This window comes from Pelophylax lessonae (assembly GCF_965119305.1).
Source record: "Pelophylax lessonae genome assembly, contig: HAP1_SCAFFOLD_937, whole genome shotgun sequence".
In the NCBI taxonomy this organism is placed as follows: Eukaryota; Metazoa; Chordata; class Amphibia; order Anura; family Ranidae; genus Pelophylax; species Pelophylax lessonae.
Window position 1 is genome coordinate 1 of NW_028119423.1, and position 21,023 is coordinate 21,023.

At 39.4% G+C, this 21,023-nt stretch overlaps 1 protein-coding gene across 1 annotated transcript; it reads left to right on the forward strand.

Moving 5' to 3' along the window:
- Nucleotides 1-117: 117 nt before the first annotated feature.
- Nucleotides 118-18,900, forward strand: LOC309544097 (anoctamin-5-like; the record flags this gene model as incomplete). Its single annotated transcript, XM_082276478.1, has 5 exons — nucleotides 118-248; nucleotides 6,456-6,661; nucleotides 8,536-8,717; nucleotides 15,909-16,014; nucleotides 18,317-18,900. Coding segments are annotated over 5 exons (850 nt in total), but the record flags the coding sequence as incomplete, so codon positions are not given.
- Between the last annotated feature and the right edge of the window lie 2,123 nt (nucleotides 18,901-21,023).

Genomic DNA, 21,023 nt, shown 5'->3' on the forward strand with positions numbered 1-21,023 from the left:
TCCAGTAGAGGAGCCGTACAACTGTACAAGACTGAAGGGAAGACCGACAGTCAGATTTAATTGTGTTGTTTTATCCTGTCAAAACTCTTCAACTTTTTTGTGCATCGTTGGTTGCAGGTGGATCCAGAACTGGTGGGGGCGCCGGAGAGCCAGGAACAGCCCAGAAAACCTGTACAGCCGCTGGGAGCAGGACTATGACCTGCAGATCTTCGGACAGTTGGGACTTTTCTATGAGTACCTGGAAATGGGTGAGATAGATACTTACCTACACTATGTGAAGGGGTTACATCACCTTTTCTCAATCTTCTTACCATAGAGGAACCCTTGATGGTCTCAGGGAACCCTCTACTAATAAAACTGTCAACCACCAATGTTATTGAGAGAAAATTGTTGGAGGGGCCAAATCTAAGCTGTTTAATTTAAACTGGCTGTGTGACATGGCATAGGAATGACCTGGAGTGACATAGTAGTCTAGGGGGCAAATTAGAAACAAAAAAAAACATTTCAAGAGAAGAGCCCCACACCCGTGGTAGAAAGTCCATGCTCAGTTTTTCGAATCCATCTGTTTATTATATTGAAAACCACAAGCCAATATATTTCAGGTCTTCTTCCCCAGGACCACACAAATCTCTGTATGCTGGAGAAATGCATTGGAATGATGCCAGACTCAAAGGAGTTTTGTGATACAAAGATAAGTCTATATGTAAGTTAAAATGTCCAAATTGGGCTCAATTAGCCATTTTCCCTCCCCGGTGTCATGTGACTCGTTAGTGTTACAAGGTCTCAGGTGTCAATGGGGAGCAGGTGTGTTAAATTTGGCGTTATCGCTCTCACTCTCATTCTGGTCACTGGAAGTTCAACATGGCACCTCATGGCAAAGAACTCTCTGAGGATCTGAAAAAAAGAATTGTTGCTCTACATAAAGATGGCCTAGGCTATAAGAATATTGGCAAGGCCCTGAAACTGAGCTGCAGCACGATGGCCAAGACCATACAGCGGTTTAACAGGACAGGTTCCACTCAGAACAGGCCTTGCCATGGTCGACCAAAGAACTTGAGTGCACGTGCTCAGCGTCATATCCAGAGGTTGTCTCTGGGAAAAAGACGTATGAGTGCTGTCAGCATTGCTGCAGAGGTTGAAGGGGTGGGGGGTCAGCCTATCAGTGCTCAGACCATACGCCGCACACTGCATCAAATTGGTCTGCATGGCTCTCGTCCCAGAATGAAGGCTCTTCTAAAGATCATGCACAAGTAAGCCCGCAAACAGTTTGCTGAAGACAAGCAGACTAAGGACATGGATTACTGGAACCATCTCCTGTGGTCTGATGAGACCAAGATAAACTTATTGGGTTCAGATGGTGTCAGGCGTGTGTGGCGGCAACCAGATCAGGAGTACAAAGACAAGTGTGTCTTCCTACAGTCAAGCATGGTGGTGGGAGTGTCATGCTCTGGAGCTGCATTAGTGCTGCCGGCACTGGGGAGCTACAGTTTGAGGGAACCATAAATGCCAACATGTACTGTGACATACTGAAGCAGAGCATGATCCCCTCCCTTCAGAGACTGGGCCACAGGGCAGTATTCCAACATGATAACGACCCCAAACACACCTCCAAGACGACCACTGCCTTGCTAAAGAAGCTGAGGGTAAAGGTGATGGACTGGCCAAGCATGTCTCCAGACCTAAACCCTATTGAGCATCTGTGGGACATCCTCAAACGGAAGGTGGAGGAGAGCAAGGTCTCTAACATCCACCAGCTCAGTGATGTCGTCATGGAGGAGTGGAAGAAGACTCCAGTGGAAACCTTTGAAGCTCTGGTGAACTCCATGCCCAAGAGGGTTAAGGGAGTGCTGGAAAATAATGGTGGCCACACAAAATATTGACACTTTGGGCCCAATTTGGACATTTTCACTTAGGGGTGTACTCACTTTTGTTGCCAGCGCTTTAGACAGTAATGGCTGTATGTTGAGTTATTTTGAGGGGACAGCAAATTTACACTGTTATACAAGCTGTACACTCACTACTTTACATTGTAGCAAAGTGTCATTTCTTCGGTGTTGTCACATGAAAAGATAGAATAAAAGGTTTACAAAATCTTGAGGGGTGTACTCACTTTTGTGAGATACTGTATCTGTAATGTGGCGTTTGGGTTTTACAGCTACCATTGGTGGGACCTTTGTTCTCCTCTAAATCTTTTGACCCTCCAACTGTGAGTCTCGTGCTACAAGGCCAAGGGTAGAAGAGTATTTTATCACCACATCCTTATTAAATTTGCACAATAGCAATGAGATGTCTTGCTTTGTCTTTTTGCATTTTATTTTAGCACAACTCTCCTGAAGAAGCATTTAACTGAAACGCGTTGAGGCTAAGAATCCATCCACAGAGCACCACTGTCAATTCCGTTTTTGTATCACTGCTCTGTATCGGCTGCCATTCTCGACTAAAGGAGACTGACAGTTGCGCAATACCAATGCTCCCCCAATTTCCAGGGGAAAGACAAATAGTGTCGGGACTTCTTAGGTAGAAGATCTCTCAAAGAAATGTCATGACCCAATCAAGTGCTAAAAGTCAATTCTTTAGTCACACTTAACCCTTGATCAAAAAACTGGCCTCCACGATTTAAAGAATTGAAATCCAACCAACCGGCTAATCTTCTCCTCTTTAGGTCAGCCCTGCCCCTTTCATTCATTGGATTTCAGTTCTTTCGATCATGGAGACCATTTTTTGGTTGAGGGTTAAGTAAGTGTGACTAAAGCATTTTTAGTACTTGTTTGTGTCATGACATTTCTATGAGAGTTCTTCCATCCAAAAATTCCCAGCACTCTTAGCTTTTCCTCTGGAAATTGGGAGAACATTGGTATTGTGAGTCTCCTTTAGTCTAGAATGGCAGCCAATATACAGAAGTGATCTCCTTTAAAAATTGCAGTGACAGTGCTGCGCTGTGGGAGAATTCATAGTCTTAACGCGTTTTGGTTAAATACTTTTTCAGGAGAGGGATGTTCTAAACCACATGTGTCAATTACAAGGCCCGCTAGCTGAATTTGGCCCTCCAGGCCTTTTCATGCGGCCCTGGGGTGGAAGTGAGATGTAAACTGCCTGTGAAAGAGAGCCGATTCCCGCACACTGTGCATAGCACACTCCAAAATCTTACACTCAGTGTGTAGTGCACTCCTCCATACTGCACTCTGTACACAGTGCACTCCTTAAGTCTGTATGTAGCGCACCCCTGGACTCTGCACTCTGTACGTAGCTCCACACATATGGCACTCCTGGTATTTATTGCCCCCTTAAGATTCTCCCACTGTTTGGCAATTTGGCCACACCCATAGTTTGATGCTGTTCAGTGGGGGACGTGGTCAAGTTCCTGCACCTATTCTCTAGGGGAAAAAAAGTCCTGCATAAATGTGTATACAGTGGGGATAAAAAGTTTGGGCACCCCAGTTAAAAATTTGTATTAATGTGCATAAAGAAGCCAAGGAAAGATGGAAAAATCTCCAAAAGGCATCAAATTACAGATTAGACATTCTTATAATATGTCAACAAAAGTTAGATTTTATTTCCATCATTGACACTTTCAAAATTACAGAAAACAAAAAAATGGCGTCTGCAAAAGTTTGGGCACCCTGCAGAATTTATAGCATGCACTGCCCCCTTTGCAAGGCTGAGACCTGCCAGTGTCATGGATTGTTCTCAATCATCGTCTGAGAAGACCAGGTGATGTCAATCTCAAAGGTTTTAAATGCCCAGACTCATCTGACCTTGCCCCAACAATCAGCACCATGGGATCTTCTAAGCAGTTGTCTAGAAAACTGAAACTGAAAATAGTTGATGCTCACAAAGCTAGAGAAGGCTATAAGAAGATAGCAAAGCGTTTTCAGATGTCAATATCCTCTGTTCGGAATGTAATTAAGAAATGGCAGTCATCAGGAACAGTGGAAGTTAAAGCAAGATCTGGAAGACCAAGAAAAATATCAGACAGAACAGCTCGCAGGATTGTGAGAAAAACAATTCAAAACCCACGTTTGACTGCACGATCCCTCCAGAAAGATCTGGCAGACACTGGAGTTGTGGTACACTATTCCACTAAAAAGAGATACTTGTACAAATATGGTGTTCATGGAAAAGTCATCAGAAGAAAACCTCTTTTACGTCCTCACCACAAAAACCAGCGTTTGAACTTTGCAAATGAACATATAGACAAGCCTGATACATTTTGGAAACAAATTCTGTGGACCGATGAGGTTAAAATTTAACTTTTTGGCCGGAATGAGCAAAGGTACGTTTGGAGAAGAAGGGGCACAGAATTTAATGAAAAGAACCTCTGTCCAACTGTTAAGCATGGGGGTGGATCAATCATGCTTTGGGGTTGTATTGCAGCCAGTGGCACAGGGAACATCTCACGAGTAGAAGGAAAAATGGATTCAATAAAATTTCAGCAAATTTTGGATGGTAACTTGATGCCATCTGTGAAAAAGCTGAAGTTAAAGAGAGGATGGCTTCTACAAATGGATAATGATCCTAAACACACCTCGAAATACACGGGGGATTACATCAAGAGGTGTCAACTGAAGGTTTTGCCATGGCCTTCACAATCTCCTGACCTCAACATAATTGAAAATCTATGGATAGACCTTAAAAGAGCAGTGCGTGACAGACAGCCCAGAAATCTCAAAGAACTGGAAGACTTTTGTAAGGAAGAATGGGCAAAGATACCTCAAACAAGAATTGAAAGTCTCTTGGCTGGCTACAAAAAGCGTTTACAAGCTGTGATACTTGCCAAAGGGGGCAGTACAAGATATTAACTCTGCAGGGTGCCCAAACTTTTACAGACGCCATTTTTTTGTTTTCTGTTATTTTGAAAGTGTAAATGATGGAAATAAAATCTAACTTTTGTTGACATATTATAAGAATGTCTAATCTGTAATTTGATGCCTTTTGGAGATTTTTTCCATCTTTCCTTGGCTTCTTTATGCACATTAATACAAATTTTTACCTGGGGTGCCCAAACTTTCGATCCCCACTGTATATAGTCCTACAGTTACAACCGGCCCTTTGAGGACAACCATAATGCTTGTCCTCAATAAAATTGAGTTTGACGCCCCTGTTCTAAACTAAAAGGCAAAAAAGACAAAGTAATTGGTATTATGTAAATGAAATGTGGTGATAAAATACTATTTTACCTTATGGCCTTGTAGCACGAGACTCTCACAATTGGAGGTTCAGAAGATTTAGAGGAGAACGAAGGCCACACCAAATGGTAGGAGAAGCTGGGAAACCCAACCGGCCCAGATACATATAGACTGATCTTTCTTTTACAGAACTGCATTGAGTTTAGGATCATTCCAAATTATTTCTTCATCTTAGAGATTCGTGTGACCTTGATGATGTGTTGGTTGTGTGGTTTCCATATAATAAACTGGTGGATGAAGAACTTATTTTGGATTCTCTACCACTAGTGTGTGTGGGGCTCTTGTTTTTTGCCCCCTGAGACTTTGTCACTCCACTTTGTTCAAATGCCAGGTCACATTGCCAGTTTAAATTCAACCGCTTGGATTTAGCTCCTCCTACAACTCTCTCTCTTTTACCCTTGGCCTTGTTGGACGAGACTCCCAGTTGGAGGTTCAAATAGATTAGGAGGAGAACACCAATGGTAGGAGAGACTGAAAAACCCAACCTGCTAAACTCCACCTCTTTTGGTGAACCCCCGCCCCTTCCATTCATTGGATTTCAGTTCTTTCAAGGCCATTTTTTTGGTCATGGTTAAATGTGACTAAAGGGTTGGCGTACTTCACATTTCTTCGAGAGACCTAAAAAGGCCCAACACTGTTTATTTCCCGTGATAATCGGGGGAGCATTGTTATTGTATCTCCTTTAGCTTGGAATGGCAGCCAATACAGAGGACCGATCCCCTTTACTTCTGTTACTTCCTCTGTAGAAGTCAGAGCTCTTCCATAAATATTTTGGAGGTTTTTTTATTATAAAAAAAAATATTTTGGAGGGTTTTTTATGGAAAAAGATAAAACAAATATTTTGGAGGGTCTTTTATGGACAAAAATAAATTAAAAAACATATATTGGAGGGGTTTTTATGGAAAAAAATAAAACAAATATTTTGGAGGGTTTTTTATGGAAAAAAATATATATATTTTGGAGGGTTTTTTTATGGAAAAAAAATAAAACAAATATTTTGGAGGGTCCTTTATGGAAAAAAATAAATTAAAAAATATTTTGGAGGGTTTTTTATGGAAAAAAAACTAAAAAAAATATTTTGGAGGGTTTTTTTATGGAAAGAAAAATAAAAAAAATATTTTGGAGGGTTTTTTTATGGAAAGAAAAATAAAAAAAAATTTTGGAGGGTTTTTTATGGAAAGAAAAAAAATGTTTGGAGGGTTTTCTATGGAAAAAAAAATAAAAAAAATATTTTGGAGGGTTTTTCCTGACCCTCTTATTTCCTTCTAGTCATCCAGTTTGGCTTCATCACCCTCTTCGTGGCCTCCTTCCCGCTGGCACCTGTGCTCGCCCTGCTCAACAACATCCTAGAGATCCGCGTCGATGCCTGGAAGCTGACCTCGCAGTTCAGACGACCGTATGCAGCGAAGGCGCACAGCATCGGAGTGTGGCAGGAAATCCTCAACGCCATGGCCGTTCTCTCTGTGGTGACCAATGTAAGTGTACTAAGAGGACCGGTCTATTCTCATCCTTACATGTGAGGAACATGAGACTGTCTATTCCCATCCTTACATGTGGGGAACATGAGACTGTCTATTCTCATCCTTACATGTGGGGAACATGAGACTGTCTATTCCCATCCTTACATGTGGGAACATGAGACTGTCTATTCTCATCCTTACATGTGGGGAACATGAGACTGTCTATTCTCATCCTTACATGTGAGGAACATGAGACTGTATTTTCCCATCCTTACATGTGAGGAACATGAGACTGTCTATTCCCATCATTACATGTGAGGAACATGAGACTGTCTATTCTCATCATTACATGTGAGGAACACGAGACTGTCTATTCTCATCCTTACATGTGAGGAACACGAGACTGTCTATTCCCATCCTTACATGTGGAGAACATGAGACTGTCTATTCCCATCCTTACATGTGGAGAACATGAGACTGTCTATTCTCATCCTTACATGTGAGGAACATGAGACTGTCTATTCCCATCCTTACATGTGGGGAACATGAGACTGTCTATTCCCATCCTTACATGTGAGGAACATGAGACTGTCTATTCCCATCCTTACATGTGGGGAACATGAGACTGTCTATTCCCATCCTTACACGTGAGGAACATGAGACTGTCTATTCCCATCCTTACACGTGAGGAACATGAGACTGTCTATTCCCATCCTTACACGTGAGGAACATGAGACTGTCTATTCCCATCCTTACACGTGAGGAACATGAGACTGTCTATTCCCATCCTTACATGTGAGGAACATGAGACTGTCTATTCCCATCCTTACATGTGAGGAACATGAGACTGTCTATTCCCATCCTTACATGTGGGGAACATTAGACTGTCTATTCCCATCCTTACATGTGAGGAACATGAGACTGTCTATTCTCATCCTTACATGTGAGGAACATGAGACTGTCTATTCCTTTCCTTACATGTGAGGAACATGAGACTGTCTATTCCCATCCTTACATGTGGGATACATGAGACTGTCTATTCCTTTCCTTACATGTGAGGAACATGAGACTGTCTATTCCCATCCTTACATGTGGGGAACATGAGACTGTCTATTCTCATTCTTACATGTGAGGAACATGAGACTGTCTATTCCCATCCTTACATGTGGGGAACATGAGACTGTCTATTCTCATCCTTACATGTGAGGAACATGAGACTGTCTATTCCCATCCTTACATGTGAGGAACATGAGACTGTCTATTCCCATCCTTACACGTGAGGAACATGAGACTGTCTATTCTCATCCTTACATGTGGGGAACATGAGACTGTCTATTCTCATTCTTACATGTGAGGAACATGAGACTGTCTATTCCCATCCTTACATGTGGGGAACATGAGACTGTCTATTCTCATCCTTACATGTGAGGAACATGAGACTGTCTATTCCCATCCTTACATGTGAGGAACATGAGACTGTCTATTCTCATCCTTACATGTGAGGAACATGAGACTGTCTATTCTCATCCTTACATGTGAGGAACATGAGACTGTCTATTCCCATCCTTACATGTGAGGAACATGAGACTGTCTATTCCCATCCTTACATGTGAGGAACATGAGACTGTCTATTCCAATCCCTACTATTACAAAGTGTAATAATCACCTGATCAGCAGATTGCACAGCTAAAATCTGCAGTCATTTAGCAGTTGTGAACACTCATGTGATCCGACTTTGATGCAAATTCAGCCATACAATCTGCATGTGACTTGCAGTGCGGTGTGACTCCCATGCGATATCTGACATCACATATATGTGTGAACCGGCACTCAGGATTTACATTGACGCCCCTTTATTATTTCTATATTTGATGATTTTCCTCCCTTAGGCTTTTATCGTGGCTTTCACCTCAGACATGATCCCGCGTCTCGTCTATTATTACGCCTACTCTGAAAACGAGAGAATCCCGATGTCCGGCTACATCAATAGCAGCCTCTCCGTCTTCGACGTTTCCGAATTTAACAACAAAAGCATGCCGCTGGAAAACCTCATGAACGTCACCCAGTGCAGGTGGGAGGAGCCATCGTTCCGTCAGACAGTTCTTCATCCTGATTATTTCATTGCAGTTCATTGTAGAACGCAGGAGGGCGCTATTCTGGAAATTTCTACATCATCTGTATGACAGCATCGGGTCTTCCTTTCATTCCAAACAGAAGTTAGAGTTTATATGTTCTCCCAGCATTCACCTGGGAGTTTCCACCCACAGCTCATAAGATACTGGAGGATTCCCCGTCCCATGCAGCAATGTCAGGAGCATTTTATCAGGGACACTATTTGGTCTTTTTTAAGTAGAACTGAAGGTCCTTTTTTCATTTTGAGTTAGAGAGGGTTTTCCTTTTTTTTTCATCTGTGTCCCTTTGGGGAGATTTACCTTTACTTCCTGTTCCATAGTAAAAATGGGAAGTAAGAGGAAATCCCTCCAAAGTAAGGGAATGCCTGGTTGTCTCCAGAACTAGTGTCCCCATTGGAAGATTTCCCTTCGCTTCCTGTCCCATAGCCAAAACAGGAAGTGAGAAGTTCCTCCAAAGTGAGGGAATCTCTTGTTGTCACCAGATCTAGTGTCTCCATTGGAAGATTTCCCTTCGCTTCCTGTCCCATAGCCAAAACAGGAAGTGAGAAGTTCCTCCAAAGTGAGGGAATCTCTTGTTGTTACCAGATCTAGTGTTCACGTTGGAAGATTTTCCTTCACTTCCTGTCCCATAGCCAAAACAGGAAGTGAGAAGTTCCTCCAAAGTGAGGGAATCTCTTGTTGTCACCAGATCTAGTGTCCCCATTGGAAGATTTCCCTTCACTTCCTGTCCCATAGCCAAAACAGGAAGTGGGAAGCTCCGCCAAAGTGAGGGAATCACTTGTTGTTACCAGATCTAGTGTTCACGTTGGAAGATTTTCCTTCACTTCCTGTCCAAAAGTAAAAACAGGAAGTGAGAAGTTCCTCCAAAGTGAAGGAATCCCTTGCTGTCACCTGATCTGGTGTTCACATTTGGAAGATTTTCCATCACTTCCTGTCCCATAGTCAAAACAGGAAGTAAGAGGAAATTCCCCCAAATTGAGGGAATCCCTTGTTGTCACCTGACCTAGTGTCCCCATTGGAAGATTTCCCTCCTTTTCCTGTCCCATAGCCAAAACAGCAAGTAAGAAGAAGTTCCTCCAAAGTGAGGGAATCTCTTGTAGTCACCAGATCTGGTGTCCCCATCAAAATATTTCACTTCTATTCCTTTCCCATATCCAAAACAGAAAGTAAGAGGACATTTCTCCAAAGTGAAGGCATCTCTTGTTGTCACCAGATCTAGTGTCCCCATTGGAAGATTTCCCTTTTATTCCTGTTCCTTGTTCAAAACATGAAGTAAGAGGAAATTCCCCCAAAGTGAGGGAATCCCTTGTTGTCACCTAACCCAGTGTCCCCATTACAAGATTTCCATTCTTTTCCCGGCCATGTCATAAACAGGAAGTAAGAGGAAATCTCTGCAAAGTGAGGGAATCCCTAGTTGTCACCTGAAATAGTGTCACCATTGGAAGTTTTTTCCCTCTATTCCTGTCCCATATCCAAAACAGGAAGTAAGAGGAAATCTCTGCAAAGTGAGGGAATCCCTAGTTGTCACCTGAAATAGTGTCACCATTGGAAGTTTTTTCCCTCTATTCCTGTCCCATATCCAAAACAGGAAGTAAGAGGAAATCTCTGCAAAGTGAGGGAATCCCTGGTTGTCCCCATTGGAAGATTTCCCTTCTATTCCTGTCTCGTATTCAAAACAGGAAGTGAGAGGAAATTCCTTGAAAGTGAGGGAATCCCTAGTTGTCCCCATTGGAAGATTGCTTCTATTTCTGTTCTTGTGACAACAAAAAATGTTGGATTTTCCTTTACTTAGGGTGATAACGGTAACAGGACAGATAGAAGGTGACTCCTGATAACGGGGACACAGACTGCAATAAAAACCCGACAGGGGTTCTAATCCATCTCAACTCCATACAAATCTACAACAAATCTTCCTTCATTTATATTTCAATTAAACTTCAACTATAATTAAAGGCAAAACTTTTGTTTTAGTTTTGGATGAGGTGCGGGGGAGGGGGTGTTAGAACCTCTGTCAGCTTTTATTGCTGTCTGTGTCCCCATAGAGAAGATTCTCCGTCTCTATTTGTCCCGTTTAATGTTATCATTAACCATTTCCGGACCATCTGCCGCATATATACTGCCCGGCTGCACAAAATCATGTATGTAATTCTGTGCGGGAGATGTCGGGGGGTGCGAGCGCTGTGATTGGACACCGCAGGAGCCAATCAGCGGGTACGGCATCCGCAATGGAAGAAGGCAGAGCGCCGTTCTGTCACAGAGGAAGAGAGAGAGATCTGTGTTTCAGCTAAGCAGGAACACAGATCTCTCTTTTCCTCTATTGCATCCATCCCACACAGTTAGAAAGCACTCCGTAGGGCATTGATGGTGAACCTTGGCACCGCAGATGTTTTGGAACTACATTTCCCATGATGCTCGTGCACTCTGCAGTGTAGTTGAGCATCATGGGAAATGTAGTTCCAAAACATCTGCGGTGCCAAGGTTCTCCATCACTGGTATTGGAGCACACTTAACCCCATGGTGTTAACCCCTTCCCTGCCTGTGTCCTATATACAGCATTTTTGTTTAAGCACTGATCACTGTATTGGTGTCACTCGTCCCCAAAAAAGTGTCACTTGGTGTCAGATTTGTCCGCCGCAATCCCGCTAAAAATCGCTGATCGCCGCCAAAAAAAAAATAAAAAGTCCATAAACCTTTCCCATAGTTTGTAGATGCGATAACTTTTGCACAAACCAATCAAAATACTTTTCTTGGGATTTTTTTTTACCAAAAATATGTAGCAGAATACAAATTGGCCTAAAAGCATGAAAAAATTAGATTTTTAAAATTTTTTTGGGAATGTTATATATCAGAAAGTGAAAAATATTGTTTTTTTTTGTTTTTTTTTTCAGAATTGTCACTTTTTTGTTTATAGCACAAAAAACAAAAATCGCACAGGTGATCAAATACCGCCAAAAGAAAGCTCTGTTTGTGGGAAAAAAAAGGCCATCAATTTTATTTGGGTACAGCGTCGCACGACCGCGCAATTGTCAGTTAATGTAACGCAGTGCCGAATCGCAAAAAAATGTGCCTGGTCAGGAAGGGGGGGGAAATCCTTCTGGTCTCAAAGTGGTTAATGGCGGAAGGATTTGCCCCCTCAATGACCAGGCCATTTTTTGCGATTCGGCACTGCGTTACTTTAACTGACAATTGCGCGGTCGTGCGACGCTGTACCCAAATAAAATTGATGTCCTTTTTTTCCCACAAACAGAGCTTTCTTTTGGTGGTATTTGATCACCTGTGCGATTTTTATTTTTTGTGCTATAAACAAAAAAAGAGCGACAATTTGTAAAAAAAAAAAAAAAAACAATATTTTTCACTTTCTGATATATAACATTCCCCAAAAAAAATTTAAAAATCTAATTTTTTTCATGCTTTTAGGCCAATTTGTATTCTTCTACATATTTTTGGTAAAAAAAATCACAATAAGCGTATTTTGATTGGTTTGCGCAAAAGTTATCGCGTCTACAAACTACGGGAAAGATTTATGTCCCGTGGATTGACATCCCTGCTGCCTAGTGCCCGCATGCCCCCAGGACCACTACCGCGTACCGATGTACCCATAAGTCGATTTGCAATACCCGAGCCAACCTGCCGCAGTATATATGCAGCGGGCGGTCGGCAAGTGGTTAAAGTTACTCAGTGCTGTATCACAAAAAATGGCCTGATCATTAAAAGGGGGGTAAAACCTTCCGTGGTTAAAAGAAAAAAAAAAGTAAAAAGAAAATCCCAATTTTGGGTTGTCCCAAGAAAAATTATAGAGCGAAAATCCTCCATTGGGGACCTGGGGGTGGGGGGGTCCCCAAGGAATTCCCTTAATTTGCAGGGATTTCCTCTCACTTCCTGTTTGGCTATGGGACAGGAAGTGAAGGGAAATCTTCGCAATGGGACACAGATGGCAAAAAAAAAAAAAACGGACAGGCATTATAACCCCTCCCTTACTTTATCCAAACTGAAAAAAAAAAAAAAAAAGTTTTTCCTTTAGTTCTACTTTAAATCATATTTTCTGTATTAACTTTGGAAATACATCTACTGTGTTAAGTGCTGAGAGCTCTAAAGACCTATTTTGTGGGACAGAGTAGGGAAGGGTTAACATTTTTGTCAGGTTTTTAAATCTGTTTGTGACCCCATTAGAAAAATTTTCATTCACTTCCTGTCCCTGTGACACCCAGACAGGAAATAGTGTGCGGGATGGGCAGGCAGAGACTGCAATAGAGAAATTACATTTTAAATCTTCCTCACTCTTCCAAAAATGTGTTCCTGTCTGTGACCCCCTTTGGAAAGATTTCCCATCATTTCCTGTTCTGACAGAAAGTGAGGGAAACATTTCTTCAATAGGGACACCGAATGCAATAAAAGAATACAATGAAATCCTCTTCTCTGAATATATGGAGGAGAAGAGGTCAGGAATTGGCATTTGTAAGAATCTGAATCCCCAGAATGGAGAATCTCAGAATCTCACCTCTCAGGGATGGCTGTGTGTGCTGATATCTGACTTGTATTCTCTCCCTGTCAGAGCAGAAATGTCAGCCCACGGTCACACTGTGTGGCCCCATTCACACCTCAGTTTTGTGGCTCCAAAATGCTGGAGGCGAATAAAATCAATTCTTCTCTATGGAGATCATTCACATTTCCACTCCGAGTCACCAGAAGCCAAACGCCCGGCGCTCAGGAAAGTTCTGGAGCTTTTTTTGTGGTTTGAATCGGGCAAATTGGTGCGTTTTTTTAAGAGTTTTTTGATCCATAGAAATGGATGGAAACTCTTGAATCGAGCGTTTTTATAGCATTTTGTCACACATTTTTGAGCGTTTTTCTGCTCAATCGCAACAATTAAATTAAAAGAAATATAAATAAATAAATAACTAAAAAAAAAAAATCAAAAATTAAATAAATAAATAAAAACCCTAAACACAACCCATAATAATAAACCCCAATATTAACCCCTGATCCTAACCCTGAACTCTAAAATTGACCCCTAACCCTAAAATTAACCTCTACTATTATCCCCTAACCCTAATATTACCTTTAACTCTAATCCTAAACCCTTAAATTAACCTCTAACCCTAACATTTAAACCTAGCCCTAATACTAATCTCCAACCCCAAATATTGACCCCTAACCCTAATATCCCTTAACCCTAATATTAACCCCTAACTCCAATCCTAAACCCTAAAATTAACCTCTAACCCTAATATTAAAACCTAGCCCTAATACTAACCCCTAACTCTAATCTTAACCCCTTACTCCTTGCCCTAAGATTGACCCCTAGCCCTAATAACCCCATAATCCTAATATTAACCCCTAACCCTAGTATTACCCCCTAACCCTAATATCCCCTAACCCTAATATTAACCCCGAACTCTAATCCTAAACCTTATAATTAACCCCTAACCCTAATTTTAACCCCTAACCCTAATAACCCCTAACCCTTATAACCCCTAACCCTAATATTACCCCCTAACACTAATATTAACCCCTAGCAATAAAACCTAACCCTAATATTCACCCCTAACCCTAATATTCGCCCCTAACCCTAATATTAACCCCTAACCCGAACCCTAATACCCCCTAACCCTAATAATAACCCCTAACTCTAATATTCACCCCTAACCCTAATATTAACCCCTAACCCTAATATCCCCAACCCTAATATTAACCCCTAACCCTTATATCCCCTAACCCTAATATTAACCCCTAACCCTAATATCTCCTAACCCTAATATTAACCCCTAACCCTAATATTATCCCCTAACCCCAATATTATCCCCTAACCCTAATATTAACCCCTATCTCTAATATCCCCTAACCCTAATATTATCCCCTAACCCTAATATCCCCTAACCCTAATATTATCCCCTAACCCTAATATCCCCTAACCCTAATATTAACCCCTAACCCTAATATCCCCTAACCCTAATATTAACCCCTAACTCTAATATTAACCCCTAACCCTAATCCTAAACCCTATAATTAACCCCTAACCCTAATATTACCCCGAAACCCTAATATTAACCCTTAACAATAAAACCTAACCCTAATAAACCCTAATATTAACCCCTAACCCTAATATTAAGCCCTAATTATAATATTAACCCCAAATCCTAAAATTAATTGCTGATATTAACCCCTAATCCGATTCCTAACCCCTAACTCTAATATAAACCCCTAACCCTAATCTTAAAACCTAGCCCTAACATTACCTCTAACCTAATAAAAAAATAAATAAATAAATTAACCCCTAATCTTAAACCCCAAACAAAAAAAAGTAAAAAAAAAAAAGCTGAAACACCTAGCAACAAATGATGATATTTTTTCTCTATTGGCTAATTTAAAAAACGCCAAAGATCAAAAAAGCTTTAAAAAACTCTGTACACAAACGCTCGGAAAAGGCCTGAAAAAACGCTCAGCAATGCGACGCTCAGCCTAAGGCCCCATGGAAGTCATCTTGTCTCCTGCCTGATATCAGAGATGATTACAGACCCTGTCCTATAGTTATTTAGGTACATAGTTAGTCAGGTTGAAAAAAAAGAGTCCAAACTTACGTTTTTTTTTTAAGTGACAATTTTCCCCTCCTCAAGATTTCAGCTCTGGGCTCAGGCAGGACACCGGGCAGCCTACAGTGGTACCTTACAGCCTGAAATTGGACTGATGTGCTCTGTGACAGGGAGAAAATACAAGTGAGTAATGGCACAAGCAGCCATCCCTGAGAGGCTGGAGAATCAGATTCCTACAAATGCCCATTCTTCAGTAGTACTCTTTTAGCTGTAACGCGTTTCAGTATAGGACCAGAAATCCACCTTGTTCCGAAATACTAATTCCAACGAACTTTTAGCAATCTATTCAGTCCGCTTTAATAAGTCCGGTCTAGGAGTAGATATCTGCTGTTACTTTGCTTGCTACTTCCCCTGTGTGCCCCTCTGAAACTGGTTTCACTTTGCAGTTTGCTCCTCCAGAACCCAAGAAAATGTTATCTAGGCCTCACTGTCATTAGAGGATAGAAGAGAGTTTTTTTATTACAATGGAGTGTCTATCAGTAGAGAATCCTTGGTGATCCTCCAAGTCAATGAAAGATTCTTTGTTTTTCTGTTGACCAGATACCGGGATTACCGCTATCCTCCGGAACACGAGAGGAGATACCTGCACACCATGCAGTACTGGCACGTCCTGGCTGCTAAAATGGCCTTCATCATCATTATGGAGGTAAGTGCACCTGTGATGGCGCCAACATACCACCATCTTGGAGAAAAGATTCACTGTGTCGGTCAGGGGGGGGGCAGACTGGCAACTTTTGGCCCAGGGGGCAAGTACAAACCAGAGGCCCATGGTGTAGTGACTCGGCCCCCCTCCCCCTCTCCCAGTCCTCCTCCTGACCCCCATTCCAGGCCCTCCTTCGCAAACCAACGTAGCTCTACGTCGGTCACGTGCCTGCAGCTAGGGGGCGAGCAGCGGAGACCCCGATGCACAGGGCAGGCATCTCCGATTGCCGCCTGACACCCGCGATCGCTCCCCGCTGAGAGAGAAGAACGGTCAGCTGTTGTAAACACAGCTGACCGTTCTTCTCCCTGGAATGATCACAGAGCGCCTGTGATCCTTCTATATGGGAACACAGGTCTCTATGGTCATTTTACAAGCCACGCCCCCCATACAGTTAGAAACACGCCCCTAGGCTTACATTTAACCCCTTGATCACCCACTGTTAACCCCTTCCCTGCCAGTGTCATTATTACAGTAACAGTGAATATTTTTAGCACTGATTGCTGTAGTAATGTCACTGGTCCCCCCAAAAGTGTCAAAAAAATGTCAGTTAGAGGTCCGATCTGTCCGCCGCAATGTCGCAGTCCCGCTAAAAATCACAGATCGCCGCCATTACTAGTAAAAAAATAAAAATTACATAAATCTTTCCTGTAGTTAGTAGACGTGATAACTTTTGCGCAAACCAATCAAAATACGCTTATTGTGATTTTTTTTTTTTACCAAAAATATGTAGCAGAAAACAAATTCACCTAAAACTGTAAAAAAAATATTTTTTTTTTATTTTTTTTTAAAATTGGGAATGTTATATAGCAGAATGTGAAAATAATGTTTTTTAAATTTTCAGTCTTTTTCATTTATTTAGCAAAATATATATATATATATATATATTTATATATATATATATATATATATATATATATATATATATATATATATATATATATATATATATATATAAAAACTAGCGGTGGTTAAATACCACCAAAAGAAAGCTCTATTTTGGTGAAAATAGATGATAAAAATGTCACTAAATAATATACACGGATTTAGGTTATTTTCACCAAAGAGATGTAGCAGAATACATTTTGGCCTAAATTTATTAAGAACAATTATTTAGTTGCAAAATTTTATAACAGAAACAAAGAATTATTTTTTTACATTTTCAGTCTTTTTCATTTATTTACCAAAATATAAAAAAAAAAAAAAACTAGCGGTGAACCAAAAGAAAGCTCTATTTGTGTGAAAAAAGATGATAAAAATGTCACTAAATAATATACACTGATTTGGGTTATTTTCACCAAAGAATTGTAACAGAATACATTTTGGCCTAACTTTATGAAGAACAAATATTTAGTTGCAAAATTTTATAAACGAAACAAAGAATTTTTTTTTAAATTTTCAGTCTTTTTCATTTATTTAGCAAAATATTAAAAAAAAACTATAAAAAAAACTAGCGGTGGTTAAATACCACCAAAAGAAAGCTGTATTTGTGTGAAAAAAGATAATAAAAATGTCACTAAATAATATACACTGATTTGGGCTATTTTTACCAAAGAAATGTAGCAGAATACATTTTGGCCTAAATTTATGAAGAACGATTATTTATTTGCAAAATTTTATAACAGAAGCAAAGATTTTTTTTTTTTTTTTTTACATTTTCAGTCTTTCATTTATTTAGCAAAATATACAAAGAATTTTTTTTTTACATTTTCAGTCTTTTTCATTTAGTTAGCAAAACATATATATATATATATATAAAGAAAAAAAATAGTGGTGAAGCAAAAGAAAGCTCTATTTGTGTGAAAAAAAGATGATAAAAATGTCACTAAATAATATACACTGATTTGGGTTATTTTCACCAAAGAAATGTAGCAGAATACATTTTGGCCTAAATTTATGAAGAACAATTATTTAGTTGCAAAAGTTTATAACAGAAACAAAGAATTTAAAAAAAAAAAATTCAGTCTTTTTATAACAGAAACAAAGAATTTTTTTTTTTTTAATTTTCAGTCTTTTTCATTTATTTAGCTAAATGTAAAAAAAAAAAAAAAACTAGCGGTGGTTAAATACCACCAAAAGAAAGCTGTATTTGTGTGAAAAAAAGATGATAAAATGTCATATGGGTTTTGTCATTCAAAGTGTGAAAAGCTGAAAATTGCCCTGGGCAGGAAGAGGGGAAAAGTTTCCGGTATTGAAGTGGTAAAATGAACATTATTATAATTAAGGTGAATTTGTGTCCTGCTTGCAGCACGTGGTGTTCCTGGTGAAGTTCTTCGTGGCTTGGCTGATTCCAGACGTCCCGTCAGAAGTGAAGGCCAGAATCAAACGTGAGAAGTACCTGACGCAGAAGATCCTTCACGAATACGAGTTGTGCAAGCTGAAGGAGAAGCTCAGCGAGAAGAACAACTGTGCCGAGGTGGCCAAGGAGGTCATCGCCTCGGAAGAGAAAGCCCAGCTCTCCGCCGCCATGTAGCAGCGGCCGACCTTCCCTCTACGAACACTCGACACTTTGACGCCGGATACGAAGCCATGAACTAGACTGACATTTTATGTCTGATGACGTAACGGTGAAAGTGCTGAAACCAAAAACGTTCTACAACATTTTATGGCGATATTTCTGGAGTTGAACTCCTCCGTCACAGCTGCTCTTGTGTATGGTGGTCACCAAAAATCACCGCGTATCACATATCACACCGCATTATGAATTTATGTGTCTAACAAAGTCAACAGGTTTACGGGGGGCCCTCAAAGGGCCACAAATCATCAACGTAACACCAAAAAGCCAACTGCCAAACCTTAAATATTTAGGCAGAACTCCAGTTTGATTTATTTTTAATTGCCACCACCATACCCTGAAATGAGAAGAAGGCTACTGGAGTGGTCACGTGACCGCTACATTACATTCCTAAAAAATAAAAAATAAAAAGTATTTATTCAGAAATGTAAGAAATAAGGAGTACGTAGTCCAGGGGTAGGGGAGGGGGCTGGGGGAAAGGATTACTTTAACGCTCGGAGTTCTGCTTTGGATTGGCTATTTTTGAGTTACTCGCGGAATCCCATCGACGACGTTGACATGGCATTGCGCCAATATTTTGTGGCTAGAGCCGATCGTTCTATTCTGAGCCATACACCTTTGTTTTCCTTTGCACTCTACAATCCTCTTGTAGGCTTTATGACCGTCAACAGGTTTTAAATTCGGCAAAACCTTCTGGTCTTGAAAAACTCTAAAGGTAGCCAACAATGTGACTTATTACCATGAGGTATATTTTATGATCAGCTGTGCACTATATACATTTTTTTTTTTTTTTAAATAGTGTTGGGCTTTTTTTTTTTTTTTTTTAATACCGTGAAGGCTTGATTTTTTTTTTTTTTTTGTTGTTTTTGTTTTTTTTTTATACCATTTTTTTCCCCTACCATAGGGCCTTTTTCTTAGTTGCAGACATTTTTGTTTTATTCATTTTTATTGAGTTGTTTTATATGTTTTATTTTTTTTATACCATTGGGATTTTTTTTTCCCTACTATAGGCCTTTTTCTTAGTTGCAGACATTTTTGTTTCAATCATTTTTATTGAGGTTTTTCAAAGAACAAAGAAGCATACAAAATACAACAAAGTGTGGCACAACAGTAGTTGCAGACATTTTTTTTTTTTTTAAAACCGCAAGTCAACAACTTGATAGATGCAAAAAAAACTGCTTTTCTTAAGTACATTTGGGATTTTTTGAAGAAAATTTAAACGGTTGCCCTTTTTTTTAAGCATTGAACATTTATTTCAAAATATCCTTTTAAAAATAAATGCTGAATTAGTCATTTTAAAAAAATGGAACTGTTGGTTGTGAATTTTTAGGCGGTGCACCTTTATTTTAAAGTCCTTTTAAAAGAAATGCAAAATTCATTATTTAGAAAAAAAAATATTTTTATTTTTCATACCATAGCACTATTTACTTTTCTTTTTTTTTTTTTTTTTTTTTTTAGTTAGAGCCATCATTAAAATATGTTTAGATTGGCAAGTCAAAAAAATGACTAGATAGACATAAAACATCTGTTTGATAGATAACAAAAAAAACTGCTGATCTTAAGTACATTTGGGATTTTTTGAAGAAAATTTCAACGGTTGCCCTTTTTTTTTTTTTTTAAGCAATGAACATTTATTTAAAAAAATCCTTTTAAAGATAAATGCTGAATTTGTCATTTTAAAAAATGGAACTGTTGGTTGTGAATTTTTAAGTGGTGCACCTTTATTTCAAATTCCTTTATAAAAGAAATGCAAAATTATTAATTTAGAAGAAAAATTATTTTTGTTTTGTTGGAGCCATTGTTAAAATAGGTTTAGATTGGCAAGTCAAAAAAATGATTAGATAGACATAACACATCTGTTTGATAGATAACAAAAAAACTGCTGGTCTTAAGTACATTTGGGATTTTTTGAAGAAAATTTCAACGGTTGCACATTTTTTTTTTTTTTTAAGCATTGAACATTTATTCCAAAAAATCCCTTTAAAAATAAATGCTGAATTAGTAATTTTAAAAAATGGAACTATTGCTCGTGAATTAGGCGGTGCACCTTTATTTTAAAGTCCTTTTAAAAAGAATTGCAAAATTATTAATTTAGAAGAAAAATTATTTTTGTCTTTCATATTATAGGACTATTTACTTTTTTTTTTTATAGTTGGAGCCATCGTTAAAATATGTTTAGATTGGCAAGTCAAAAAAATGACTAGATAGACATAAAACATCCGTTTGATAGATAACAAAAAAACTGCAGATCTTAAGTACATTTGGGATTTTTTGAAGAAAATTTCAACGGTTGCCCTTTTTTTTTTTTAAGCAATGAACATTTATTTAAAAAAAATCCCTTTAAAAATAAATGCTGAATTAGTCATTTTAAAAAATGGAACTGTTGGTTGTGAATTTTTAAGTGGTGCACCTTTATTTCAAATTCCTTTAAAAAAGAAAT